Source organism: Talpa occidentalis, unplaced genomic scaffold (assembly GCF_014898055.3).
Source record: "Talpa occidentalis isolate TD23 unplaced genomic scaffold, MPIMG_talOcc4v2.1 talOcc4.3, whole genome shotgun sequence".
Lineage (NCBI taxonomy): Eukaryota > Metazoa > Chordata > Mammalia > Eulipotyphla > Talpidae > Talpa > Talpa occidentalis.
In genome coordinates, this window is record NW_023603184.1 from 144,635,242 (window position 1) to 144,649,640 (window position 14,399).

Consider the following 14,399-nt stretch of genomic DNA (forward strand, 5'->3'; position numbering starts at 1 on the left):
TTTTCGTTGGATGTCTGGTATTGGGAGTTTCCTGTTCGTTTTTGGAAGCCAGAGATGTGGTTAAAATGGAGAGAGGTTCCGTGTTTGTCTCATCTGAAAGCCCCTTGGGGACAGTAGTAACTGAGTTGGGGACCTGTAGCTGCCAACCCATGGTCTGAGAAGCAGCCCCTGTCACTGTTTCCCTGCAGGAGCCCAGGAGCAGCTGACAGTGGGGAGCAGACAGGTGCTTTCCTAACCCTAAAGCCAGGCCATGAGCGCTTCTTGTCCACACTGGCTAGCTCGGGCTTGAGTTCCTTGTGACTCTCCTCTTCCAGTCTCACCCTGACATCCAGGGTAAGCTCAGGCGCTTTGGCTGTGGGGCCCCTAGGACAACCCTGACTCTGGACACGCGCAGGTGGCTGGAAGGGCTGGCTGGGCCCTATGAGAGCAGCGGGCCTGGACTGGGGTTCTCCTTCCCTTACTTGGTCCTCACTTGGTGCAAATAGCTTGGTGATTCTGAACGTTGTGCCTGTGTGAGGAATTCAAGCAAGTATCTGGAATCAGGTCTTGGTTATTTAAAAGTTTGGTATTTTTCTAATTTTTATGTGTTTAGTCAGACAGCTCGTTCAGTATCTACCTGTCACTGTGAAAATGGGATGTAAAGTAAGCTGAAGAGAGTGTTCTCCACTCGAAGGAGGCCTTTTCTTCCTCTGAATTCGCTGACCTCTTGGGATCACATTCGAGGACTTCTCGGATCAGGCTTAGTTGGTTTTGTCAAAATTACTTTGAACTTTCTCATCAGCTGTAAAGGAAACTTGCCAATTGGTTGGAAAATGCCTGAACTTCTTATTGGCCATTAAAAGTGACAGAAATCTAGGGCCTCCCTGGTGGCGCAGGTGGTTGAGTGCAGGCCTGTGAAGCTGTCCACAGCCTCTGCAGTGCCAGTTCGATCCCCGCCGGCCTGGGAACACCCACATGGCAAGCAGACCTCTCCTGTCTCGCCTGCTGCTCCCTTCAGTGTATTTCATCCGTCTGTCTGTTCTGTTTCCGCTCTGTCTCTGGTGAATCCTCTCACCCTCCCGTGCATCTGGCCCCAGCTCTTGTAAAAATAAAAAGAAAATTAAAAAAAGTGGCAGAAATCTAAATTCAAGTAAAAATTTGGTAGCCTGTCATTTGGTTGATACAAGGAAATTTTGTGGAACCTCAGCAGAGCTCCTGAGACACTCCACAAAGTTTCTCCCTTTCCTCCTGGGAAAGGCATTAGATGACTTTGTCCTATTTGGCTTACCCAGTAATATCTAGAGACACTGTAAGAACTTAAAGAAAACTCAGGCATGGCACCTGGGGGGGGTAGGAGATGTATCTCATTTGTGATGCTAACACAGGCATTGTTTAAGCTTGGAAAATTCAGTGAGGGATTTAGCCTAAATTCCCTAAAAAAAGTCCACAAGCTGGTTAGGAGAGTCTTCCAGTTCAGTCTTCCTTCCGTGGCATTTTTCTGTGTGCTTGCCAAATTTCTCTTGGCAAGCAAAGACCTATACTGGCAAGAAATAGAACAAGCCAAAGGAAGACCTTCCAGCCTGAAATTGAGGGTTGCTGGCACAGGTGAGGCTGCAGACCACCTGCCTTCCCGTCCCTCCTCCTGCTCTGGCTCCAGCGTGACCTGGGTACTTCTCCCACAAGGGCAGGTAGGAAATATGCCCACCTATACCTGTGTCTGGACTCTAAGAGCAAAGGTGTGCAAAGCGCTTGCTGCAGCGCGAGGCGCCTCTGCAGGAAATGGATGCTACTGACCAGGTCCTTTTTCTTTATTTTTTAAAAAAGATTTATTTTATTTATACACACAAGATCTGGGGTATAGGCTAGAGGTGGGGTGGTGGTGAAAGGATTCACCAGAGACAGAGGGGGAGCAGAACAGGCCGATCCACCAAAATCCACTGCTGAGGGGAGCAGCGGGCAAGACAGGAGAGGCCTGACGCGCCATGTGGGTATCTCCCTGGCCGGGGATCGAACTCGCGCTGCAGTGGCTGCGGATAGCTTGACAGCGCTGAGACTTAACCCTGCACCACCAAGGAGGCCCCTCATTCTTCTGAGGGCGCAGGGACAGGGCACGGGAAGGGTCAGGAGGGCTGTCAGGAACGGGATTTTCCTTCCAACTCTCCTTACTGGGAACCCAGGGGGCTTAAGCGCGCCCTGGTTTCCCCTCCAGATCTCGCCCCCATGAGATCCCCGTTAATGAGGATAAGGGGGAGCAGACTGGGGTGGGGTGCAGGGGCGTGGAGCTGAGCCCTGGCCCCGGCTCGCCCCCCAGAGCTGCGGGGCATGTGCGAGCGGCGGGAGCAGGTCCTTCTCCCCGAAGGCGCCGAGCTGCGCTGGGAACCACCTCGAACCCCGCCCCTACGCCGGCAGGCGGCTCCCCCCAAATCTGCGCTCCCAGCTCGGCGCCCGGGGGCCCGCGGAGGCTTCTGCGCACGCGCACACGCTTGTTTGGCGGTTCCCATGGCTACGCGTCCGGCCGACCCGGGTTCTGGGAACCACACGATGAAGCTCAAGAGCCTCCTGCTCCGGTACTACCCCCCAGGTACTGCTCGGCCCGCACCCGCACCTCGCGGCCCGGCTGGGAGGGGCGAGGGCGGCGGAGCGAGCCGGGCCCCGGGCGCCTGCACGCGCGGCGGGGATGGGGCGCTGCCCACTGGGCTGCTCTCTGCGGACGCCGGACGCTGCCCCTCAAAACTTCTCGAAGGACTCTTTCAGGAAGTCGTCAGCCTTTTGAACTGCTGAGTTGTGATGCTTTCCGCTGCTTCAATAGCAAGCGAAGGGAGGGAGAGGTGGGGGTTGGTGATTTCCAGGGATGCTCATTTCTGGGAAGGGAACCCACAAGAGGGACGCGTTGCCTTTTCCTTCAGACACACCAGAGTGATCGAGTCCCGCAGCGTGGGGTGTGCAAAGAAAATGCACACTCAACCAAGGATACTGCAGTAGTGAAATTCCCTGCCATTCTTCCTCTGCCTGCGCCTGTGGCGTGTCCTCCGATGGCGCGTGGCCTGGAGTCCTGGCGTTCACCTTCGTCCCCTACAGGCTTGTGTTGGAGACCCCGTAGCTGGCACTGACGCTGCAGGCTCCGACCTGCTCAGAGAGGAGACACAGGCCAGCGCCTGGCATGGACAGGCAGCTGCCTCAGCATCCAGGCTCCTACTTGGGGAGAGTGAAAACCCCAGACACATTTTAACTGAATGCACAGGTGGAAGGTGGGGTGCAGCGAGCCAGGGGTGAAGGGCACCCTCATCCAGGGTGAAGAGCAAGCAGGAGATAGGGAACAAAATAACCAGCACCTGCACCTGTGACTCTGAAGACGGTTGGGGTGGAGGTCGCTAACTTTTCAAGGGCTCTCAGTGGTATTTTTATTTTTTTTTTATTTCATCCTCTTCCAGACTTCTTCTTACCCTACACTCTCCCCTCCCTCCACTTCAGACTGCCTGACTGCTCTTCCAAGACAAAGGGGAGACATCCCCGCCATTGTTCTTGGCCCTGGCCTAGCCTTCCCAGTTGGCCCCAGTCAGTGTCATCTACTTGGAGACCTTCCTGCCCCAGCGCGCGGAGCAGCCTGCCCCTCCTAGATTTCTCTCTCTGCCTGTCTGGGTGTACTTTATCATCTTCTGGTGTCTATTTATTGTTTCCCTTGTAAATACCTGCCTCTTTCCCATGGACCGGAAGCTCCTGGGGACTGAGACCTGGCCTCTTTTGCTGGCTGCTGAGTTCCCAGCTCCAGAGGAAGGGGGCACCTCTGGAGGGGGGCGCCTTCAGGGTTTATGAAGTGCTTGTGCAGGCACACGGAGGTGTCTGATGTGCGAGGTCCACCCAGGTGTGGAAATGCTCATGAACAGTGTTGAAGATCTCCAGGGCTGCTACCTCTGCTGCCGCCTGCCTAAGTGGGCCTGGAAGGCAAGGTCTGCCAGCGTGAAGCTGGCATTTGCTGGGAAAACACTCATTTCCTCCCCTCTTAGAATTCCAATTAAGATAACACAAAAAAGGTCTGAATAGAGAGGTCATCTAGAGGAAGTTTTAAATGAAGATGAATGGCTTGCTCTCTAGGCATTCTGCACATCTGCTTGGGCTGGGCTTGCTGGAAGGCGCTGCTGCTGCCCCCAGACTGTCCGACGATCATCTGTCTATCTGCCTTTCATCCTTCATGGTAGAGTTCAGGCCAAGAATGTGAGTTCTGGAGTCAGAATAACTGACTGTAACCACGCACACGCACACACACACATTGTGGCTTGCGCAGTTTGCTTTGCTCTTCCTCTCTGTCAGTGATGGGAGGACACCAGCACTCCTGGCCACCCACCCCTCCAGGGACCATCCTGTGGGTGGGACTCTTTCTCTGGAGTGACCCTCCTTGGAAGACTGTTTCCTGGTTGCCTGTCTTCCTCCTCTGAGGCTTCATCAGCTCGCTCTTTGTGATCAATGAATCATTTAATGAGATTAACTCATGGCATGAGTTAAACAGAAAGCCTATGGCTCTTTGTGGGCTGGGGATGGGTCAAAGAGGTGGTCTCGAAGTCCTTTCTGGCTCTGAAAGCCCAGGGTTCTAACAGCAGTCTTCCGTTCCAGAAAGGCTTTCGATTCCTGCTTGCAACTCTTAATGCTTATCCCAGAATGAGGCTCCATCTCATTTAGATAGCTCGACACTTAATTTCTGAATTCCAATCTTTGGTGAGCCTTATTATATGCAAGATTCCCAGGACTGCTGATATGCAGGTGGGTGTTAACAATAACATGGTCAAATAGGGAGACTATCACTCACCCCTGAATCATGCCAACCTGGCCTTTATCCCTTTTGCAGCTAAAGCAATTTTGTAACTTCCTAATCCTCTTTATTTCGGCCCTCCCACTTACCTTTGAATAGCAAAGTGCTCTAGAGTGTTCTCTTGTTGGCATTCTCTGACTTATCTCTGTATCTCTAGCATGAGTGAAGGCAGGTGCGTACATAGGGCCCCTCCCTACCTAAGTTCTTGATCCTAAATGTCCATGGCAGTTACATGGCTTATCAATCACAGTGCATTCTCCCTTTAGCTTGGCCACATTCATTAGTTCATAGGCTCTTCAAAATGTGAAGAGTAGGTGTTGAATGCATGCTTTTCAGCTGACTCAGTTATGCCAGTCTTTATCTTTTATTTATTGTGTGCAATCCCCTCGTTCCTCGGCCATGAGAAGGATAAGCATCTGTTAGTATTATAAGCATTTGTGAACATTATTAATGCTTAATAAGCATGAATTATACTGGTTAATATTCTGAACACTTTCAAGATTTCTATTGCTGACTATGATCTGGGTAAGGAATACTCAGATCTTTTGAGCTTGGTCTTTTATTCAGTACATTGCAGAATTTTGGGGGTAGAGGCTTGTTACCTAAGTGTTTTGGAAGTTACACCTATTGCATAATGGTTCACAGGCAGGGGAAGACCAAGCATACTAAGACAGTGTGGGAAACAATCACTGAAGACAACAGATTTATGGAAGCGTCTTCATTTGCTGTTTGTATTTTTCCCGGCAGGCATCACAGCCCCTTGCTCCTCTTGAGTGCGGTGATGTGGGAAGGGTGAACATATGGCCGTGGTGACTGGTCACAGTGCAGCCACCAACAGCACTGATTTCAGATTTGGCATCTTATTTTCTAGATCAACTTGTACAGCAACCCAACCAATTTTTAGTAGGAGAATTCAAGACTTTTAATATTTTCATTTTATTAGAAACTGGATAGTGTAGCATAAATAAAGCAGAATCTTATTCATGCATTGGCTCATTTTTATATGCATTTTCTTAGGATATCTGGGTTGGGGGTGGCCAGCTGTCACGGGGTGACCTTGGGAGGTGGGGTGGGGAGCAAACCCCTGAGCCTGGCTTTGCCACTGGGCAGGGAATGCTGCTTTGGGGGTGCCTGGTTATGGAATGGGGCCTGGGGTGTCACTGCTGCCCCTTCTGCAAGGCTGGGACTGCCCACCCAGGCTCCTGTAGGGGCGGCTCTGTGGGATTTGGGGCTTGGCCTAGGCTGCTGGAGGCAGAAGGCCCACTGGTGTCCCAGCCGAGGAGCAAAGCTTGAGAAGTTCTGAGGCTTTGCTGCCGGGGCTGCTGCAGGCTGATGGGATGCTCAGGGGCCCCAGCTTGTGTGGTGGGGACTGGGGCAGCTCAGGGATCTCCACAGTTGGGGTGTGTGTGTGTGCGGAGCTGCCTGCAGGGCTCCTCTTGGTGGAGAAGGGTTCAGGGCTCCCCTTCAGTTCTTTGACTCCCCACTTTCTGGTTCTTTGGCCACAGAGAGCAAGCTTTGTTGTTGCTATTGTATTTCTTGTTGTCTATGAGTTGGGGGTTCCTAGGCTTCAAGTGTCTCTAGTCCCCGATTGGGGGGTGTATGAGAAATGAAAGAAAACCCAGTCTCCAGCCCTGAGGCCGCTCACCACCCACCTTTTCCTACTCAACCTTGGCTGATGTTTGCACATCTGCTCGCAGGTATAGTTAGCTGTTAGGTGAGGAGGACCGGGGGTGGGGAGGAGGGGTGGCTGTGCAATGTTGTTTCAGAATCAGGGACAACTACTTTTGTTTCATCTTGAAAAATTAAAAAAAATATATTGGAAAACAGGGGCCTCCCTGGTGGTGAAAGTGGTTAAGTCACAGCACCACGAAGCTATCAGCAGCCACCGCAGTATGAGTTCGATCCCTGGCCAAGGAGCTGACCCATATGGCACAGTAGACCTCTCCTGTCTCACCTGCTGCTCCCCTCAGCAGTGTATTTCAGTACATCTGCTTGTTCTGCTCTCAGCTCTGTCTCTGGTGAATCCTCTCACCCCCACACCTCTGGCCCATACCCCAGTTCTTATATGCATAAATAAATCTTTAAAAAAAATTGGAGGGCCTCCCCTGGTGGCGCAGTGGTTGAGCACTGGGCTGTGAAGCTGCCCGCTGCCTCTGCAGCGCGGGTTCGATCCCAGCTGCCGGCGAGGGTCCCACATGGCGCACAGACCTCTCCTGCCGCCCGCTGCTCCCCTCAGCAGTGTACTTCGGTCCTTCTGCCTGTTCTGTTCCCCACTCTGGCCCTGGTGAATTCTCTTACTCTCCCACGCTTCTGACTGTACCTAGTGCTTGTATAAATAAATAAATCTTTTTAAAAAATTAAAAAAATTGGAAAACAAAAATGAAAAATCAGTATGTCCAAGTGGACCGGCTCTCAGCATCACTGCCATCCTGCATGTTTTATAACCTGTCTGCTTGCTGTTGCAGGAATCTTGCTGGAATATGAAAAGAGTGGAGAACTAAAGACAAAATCTATAGACTTGCTCGATCTCAATCCAGGGTAAGCTCGCTGTGTGGGGCCGTGTGGATGTCCTGTCCAGGGATTTTTTACTGGACACCCTGATATGGGGTGTCTGATGAGGATAAACCACATAAACTACAGACAATATATTGCTAAAAAATAAAATAAAATTGCTCTTCTGTCTTGTATTATTTCCTGCTTGTTTCAGTGGGTTCCACCTGAGGGCCTTGCTAAAGGAAGAGGTGGGAAAAAATTCATCAGTGAGCCCCTCTTCTTCCTAAGCAGACTTTAAAGAATAAACCCTTTAGTGAAGTTTTCAAAGAGTTGTGAAAAGACCCCACAAGTGCCATACCCAGATTCCCCTCTTTTAACATCTTGGATTCTTAGTTTGGTACGTTTGTCACAATTAGTAAACCAGTGTTGATAACTGATAATTAAACCACATTTTACTGGGTTTCTCCATAGTCTAGCCTGATTCTTGCCCTCCTCCAGGGTCCCATCCTGGCCTCCACGCTGCATCCGCGTCCTGGCTCTTAAGCACCTCAGGCCAACGCTGGCTCTGTGTAGTGCCAGGATGGGCACTGAGCAGGTATCTATGATCCACGCACACAGGGTAAAGGAGAGTCCTGGAGCCCTTGGTGGGTTTCTCAGGCTTTTATTGAGCTTTTACATGTAGTGCAGCAACCAGGTACATGGCAGTCAGTGGTGCAGGGTGGGGGAGGGGTGGGGGGTATGGGGTGGGGGGAGTGGTGCCAGGAGGCCACCAGGCCTTCAAGCCCCTGGCAAGTCTTCACTCAGTGCTTCTCTGGCCTTCTTTAACACACTTCTCACTCCTGCCTCTTCCCTGCTTGTACTTCTCTAGGTAACTATCTCAATACTCTTCCCATGGCCCACAAGTAAACAAGGCAGCTTATAACAATGTAACAACTGCAGGTTCCCCATCAGGCAGGGCAATCCTAATGGTGGGAGGGCAGAAAAGCCTGAAAACCATTTACCCTACCTCAGACTCCTTCTTTTTTGATGATCGTGACCTTTTGAGGAGTACAGTTTATTGAATTTTGAGACTATGACTGAGCACAAGATGCTCCTGGTTGTCACGGGGTGTGGGGAGGTCCTTTGTCTTGGGAGGCAGGTGCACCCAGAGGATGTGCCCTTGTGAGGGCCTACTGCCGGTGTGTCCCCTTTAGGGGACCTTATGCAAAACCCCCCTGGAAGAAACGCCCCAGACTGTGGTTACACCCGCAGGAGCCCAAGTTTGGATTAGGCGAAGGTGTCCTCAACAGGAGGAAATAAACCATAGAACAAAAATGTCATGATATATGCGATACTCCTTCCGCTTGGAGATGATTAGTGAGGACAACAACAAAGGCTGCAGGGCAAGGCACCTCCTGCAGCTGGAAGTCAGCGGTGAGTGGGTGTTTCTGGTGAGAAAACCAGCTCAGACATCCGGGTGCTGTCCAGGGCCGCCAGAGCAGGAGTGGGGCCCGGGGCTGTTGTCCTAGGGCGAGGACAGACTGTGGCTGGAGCATGGAGGCGTTGGTGGAGCACAGCTCTTATTACAAGTCCCTGGCACAGAGAAGGCTCTCTCCGTAGGATTTTCTTTTCTTTTCTTTCTTTTTTTTTTTTAATTAAAGAACAGCACAGAAAAGATCAGTGACCTTCATCTGCACCAGTCCTTGTTTGATCTGTGTTCAGGGAAGACGAGACCTAAGATCTAGCTTTGTTAAGATGGTTCAGTGGGACACACCTGAACTAAAATCATAATGAAAGCATTAAGTTAGAGAGTCTTTACAGGATTAATGAAACAAAACATGTAAAGAGAAAAGTAAAGTAGGGCTGGGTCCTTCAAGGTGTTCATTTAAAAGAAAGAAAAAAACAGGAAAAGACCAGCACTCATGTTCAGGACCAGTATGCCTGACCTTAGGGGAGTTCTGGGCTCTTCCAGAGAGCTGGGTCCCCACCAAGGAAAGTACTCTGGAGCTCCCCGCCTGCCCCTCCCAACCCCCAACTTCCCTGGTGCTGCTAAGCCCTCAGTGCTCTGTGTGCTTTGCCCCAGAAATTCTCTGGGTGAAGATGATGTCTTGGCATTTTATAAGTGTCCTTCTAAAGCAGTGCAATTTCTTCATGTAATGGAAGTTTACCTTATTTTTGACATAGACATAAGTAATGTTTGTCTTTGGTTTTGGTGGGTTTTCAGCACTGATGTCAATGCCTTAGTGGAAGAGATACAAGTAGCAGAGCCTCTCATCACAGCTTCCAGAACAGACCAAGTGAAACTCTTAATACAGAGACTGCAATATAAACTCGGCCAGCACAGCACACACAAATTCTACCTTTTTAAGGTAATGCATGTTTAGCAATAGTAGTTAGAAGGATTTCAATGAATGAAGTGATGCTCTATTAATATGAGATTAAAAAAAAAGAGAAAAAAATGCTTTTCCCTCAATGTCTCGCATATATTTGCTGAGACTAGACTCAATAAATGTTTGTTGACTGGATGAACCACACACATTTATTTCTTAAGAGTTTAAATAAAGATCTGTGGTGGGTTTAGCTCTTCTTTATTATCACAAATTGACAGAGTAGCTATTGAGGTCGCTTTAAATTACTGAGCAACATGTTCTTCCAGCTCACATTCATGTGAATGAAACTGTACTTAAGTAAATGATTTGTTGATAGGGCAATGTGAATACGCATACTTTTCCTAAAGTTTCTCATGATTAAGAGTGTATGTAACACAGGTAGTCATTTATCACTTCAAGAACAACTTTATTATTTAGCAATATTTAATAGCTTTTCTATTATTACACTGACTTCTATTATTACACTTTTCTAGTATCAAAATGACTTTATTTTTATAATTTAAATATAATTATAGTAAAATATGATTATTATTGAAATACTCGGCAAAAAATCCAGGCAATTTTTGGCATTCATTCAATTTACTGGAAGAGAATGAAGTTATTCCTGTAATTTTTTTAATCCAGCAGGTAGCGCTGTTTAGCTTCAAATGTGATCTCTAAGGAGGGTGACCTTGTAATTCATCTTCCAGAGGGACCGGACCATTTGTGACAGTGACAGGAGATGCAATTGATAGTTACACTCTGGCAGTAAACAAACTGACACTGTCCAGTCCCTCCAAATCTCTCTTACTTATAAGCAAACTACCCAATTTACATACCTGCTAGAGAATGTAAGGATTGAAAAGCAAAAAAGACAGCATGACTCTGAGGGAGCTTTAGGATTGAAAAAAGTAATAATAATACATCATAAAATTCTATCTTTGCAGGATATTTAGTGTCATTCTTATCAGCACTGTCCCTATAGAAATGAAGTATTGTAAGCTTCCATTACTTGGTATTTTATTTAATACTCATAATGTAACTCAAGGGGAAATGAATGAAAAACATATATCCAATGACATTTTTTGGTGATTTATGTAACCACGAGATGAATTTTTGGTCTTAATGATAGATGGAACAATGCATTTTTTTCTCATTCATTGCAGTATTGGATATTGTTCATTTTTCTTTATAATCAAGACAAATTTGAATGTCTTCATTGAAGCTAAAATGAGTGAATGACACTGTCATTGTTTTCTTTCATTGAAGGTTCTCAGGGCACATATATTGCCATTGACCAATGTCGCGTTAAATAAATCGGGCTCATGGTAAGGATCTCTATTTAAAACATTTTTTTTCATTAATTTTTTTAAGAGCAATTTTAGGTTAACAGAATCATTGGGCAGAAATGCCCCGCATTCCACTGGCCTCTCACCTGCCCAGCCTCTCTGCCTTCCACCAGTAGTACCCCCACAAAGCCATGCACTTGGTACAGCTGATGAAGCTGTAAGACTGACCATCATCATTCAGAGTTCACAGTTCACACACAGGGTCTCCCTCTTGGTTTTGTACGTTCTGGGGGTTGACAAATTGTGGCGTTAGGGGACTCTAAGGCGGTTTCACTACCCTAAACACCCTCTGTGCCCTGCAAGGCTTCATTTCTATTCCTGATGTCTAAGAGATGAAAACCTCTTTTTTAAAATAAAAATTATGTATATTAGAAGTGTGCAACATGGTGATGGTATACGTACACAGAGTGAAGTCGTTACTACTCAAGTTAATGAACGTATCACCACAAGTTACCATGTTTTGTGTGCACTGAGTGTGAAATCTGTGCTTTTAGTAGATTTCCGGTATCCGATACACTCAGTACCGTATTACTGCCCACAGCTGCCATGCTCGAACATGAAGTCCCTGGACCAACTCTTCTTATGTGACTGTGGCTCTGTCCCCTCTCACCATGTCTCCCCCTTCTCCCTCGCACCAGTTCCAGGAACCACCATTCTAACCTCTGAGTTTTATTTTCTTCCACGTCTGGTTTATTGTTGTCACAACGGCAGGATTTCCTTGGCCAAATAATATCCCATCGTATATACACATACACCACCTTTTTGTGATACCTTCCTCCCTTTACACACACGTAAGGTCATTCCTTACTTTGATCATGGTGAATAACAATGCAAGCTAGCTCTCCAAATCTCCATTTCATTCCTTTGATGGTATACCCAAAAATGGGACTGGAGGAATCACAGAATAGTTTTGTTTTTAATTTTTGGGGGAACCTTTATAAGGTTTTCCATATGAACAGTACCTATTTATGTTCCCATCAGCAGTGTACAAAGGTTAAGGGGTTTCACACTACTTCCAAGCATTTTTGTTAAAAGTAGCAGTTGAGTAAATAATAGGTGGATTTTTTTTTTTAATTTCAGCACCCTACCTGATTAGAGGGGTTTTGAGTCTGTACTAACAGAATTTACCAAGATGGGGGGTGGATGGGGCCACAGAAAGGGATCCAGATGAAGTGAGGATTTTGTGATGTAACCAACGGGGAAAATGTCCCGGTTTATTGGGGTAGATCAGAAATTCAGGAAGCGTCACTGCTTATCAGCATCATTTAATAATATTATTTGTTTTTTTTTAAATATTTTATTTATTTATTTATACAAGTACAGGGGTACAGGCCAGATGCACGGGAGGGTGAGAGGATTCACCAGAGTCAGAGCGGGGAACAGAACAGGCAGACTGACAAAGTACACTGCTGAGGGGAGCAGCGGGCGAGACAGGAGAGGTCTACCGCGCCATGTGGGATTCTCGCTGGGATTGAACTGGCGCTGCAGAAACTGTGGACAGCTTCACAGCGTGGCGCTCAACCACCTGTGCCATCAGGGGATGCCCTAATAATATTATTTGTATTGTAAAAACAATTACTAGAAGGGTTGCTCTCTGAGTGGCTCTTCTTTTTGGGGGTTTGCAATACAATTTTAGAGTTTCTAAGTCAAAGGATTTTGATATTGTTCGCTATTGAACCGTTTGTTCTGCATGCACAAATCCACCGTAAAAAGCAAAACACACGGGGTTATGTATAGTCCTGCAGGTGAAAACCAGCTGTTAGCACACCGCTGTTCTCACCTGTCGTGTATTTCTACCCTCGGCAGCTTTATCACCGGGAGCTATGACCGGACATGCAAGCTCTGGGACACTGCCTCGGGAGAAGAGCTTCACACCCTGGAGGGGCACAGGAACGTGGTTTATGCCATCGCATTCAACAATCCTTACGGGTAAGGAGACATCCCCTCACTCACCTGGTCCATCATTAACCCACGAACTCATCTCATCATCCTTCCCCATCTAGAGGAGACTGTAAAAGAACTAAAATTTATTGTGTGCCTGCTGCGGGCTTTGGAAGCCTTTAAAATACGCCCTTCACTGCCTAATAGAGCTTTGGGACAGGCATTCCTGCCCATGGCCCACTATCTTGTCCAGAACTTTCTGCCCCCACAGCAGAAGTAGAGAGAAAAGGTGACTCTCAGCCCTTGTGCACCCCCTGACCGCAGCTTCTACAGAACGGGCAGATTCAACGTGGTTTGCTTTTTATTTATTTTTTTACTATTTACAACACTTTATTTTTTTAGAAGATTTATTTATTTATGCATACAAGAGCTGGGGTACAGGCCAGAGATGCAGGGGGTGAGAGGATTCACCAAAGACAGAGTGGGGCACAGAACAGGCAGACTGACTGAAACACACTGCTGAGGGGAGCAGCGGCGAGACAGGAGAGGTCTGCTGTGCCATGTGAGTTGCTCCCTGGCTAGCCAGGGATCGAACTCGTGCTGCAGAGCCTGCAGATTGCTTCATAGTGCGGTGCTTAACCCCTTGCGCCACCAGGAAGGCCCTACAACACTTTATTTGTAAGTCGATTTGATTTACCATTTGTTGACAAAACGATATAATTTCGTGAGTATAGCTGTACACTTTGGCAATTACACATGCTCCACTCACCCTCCACCAGAGCTCCAGTCCCATCACAAATGGCTTTGACCCCATCTACACCCCTTTCTGTACCCTGTGGTAACTATCATCTTTTTCAGAGCCTAAGAATTATTTTTGCTCTTTGTTTTCTGTATAGTATGAAAATGAATGAGGCCATTCCATAATTGTCTTTCACTTTCTGATTATTTCACTTAATATAATTGCCTCAAGACCCATCCATATTGTCACAAAGGCACAATTTCATTTTTGACGGCTGAGTAGTATTCCACTGAGTATATGTACTGCCACTTCTTTAACCACTCACATGGTGAGGGGCATTTAAGTTGATTCCATGTCTTGCCTATTGTGAATAATGCGGCTATGAGCATTATCTACTTTGCTTAGAAGTAACTGCACAGTATTACCAGGTAGAATAATGTATATGATAATTTGCTGAATAACAGTACAAAATTGCTGTAGAAAGTTGTCGATGAGATCATTGAATTGGAGAACACTTTGTACAAATTTAGAAAGCCCTTTGTTCAGATTGTTCTGCAGGCATGTTTAAACTCTTTAAGGATTTTTTTAAAAGGGTTTCAGCAAAGTGAATTTAAGAGATCCAAAGAGTAAGCGGGAATGTGTTTGGTGATAATGGGGGTGAGGGAGAGAGGAAAATAAATGTAAACTACTTTAGAGTTTATATGTTTTATACATTAGTTCAAAATTACATTTTGATTAAATAAAGAAATTCTAAAACATTGAAATTAGTGATCACTTTTACAATGTGATAACTTTTACAGTATGTG

At 47.1% G+C, this 14,399-nt stretch overlaps 1 protein-coding gene across 1 annotated transcript in view; it reads left to right on the forward strand.

Annotated features, from left to right (window-relative positions):
- The first annotated feature begins 2,483 nt into the window (after positions 1-2,483).
- DAW1 (dynein assembly factor with WD repeats 1) overlaps positions 2,484-14,399 on the forward strand; it is a 28,773-nt gene continuing 16,857 nt past the window's right edge. Inside the window, exons 1-5 of the mRNA XM_037521924.2 lie at positions 2,484-2,560; positions 7,249-7,321; positions 9,480-9,624; positions 10,894-10,952; positions 12,780-12,902. Of these exons, the coding sequence (XP_037377821.1) occupies positions 2,521-2,560; positions 7,249-7,321; positions 9,480-9,624; positions 10,894-10,952; positions 12,780-12,902 (440 nt within the window). The 5' untranslated portion in view covers positions 2,484-2,520. The remainder of the gene's footprint in view (positions 2,561-7,248; positions 7,322-9,479; positions 9,625-10,893; positions 10,953-12,779; positions 12,903-14,399) is intronic.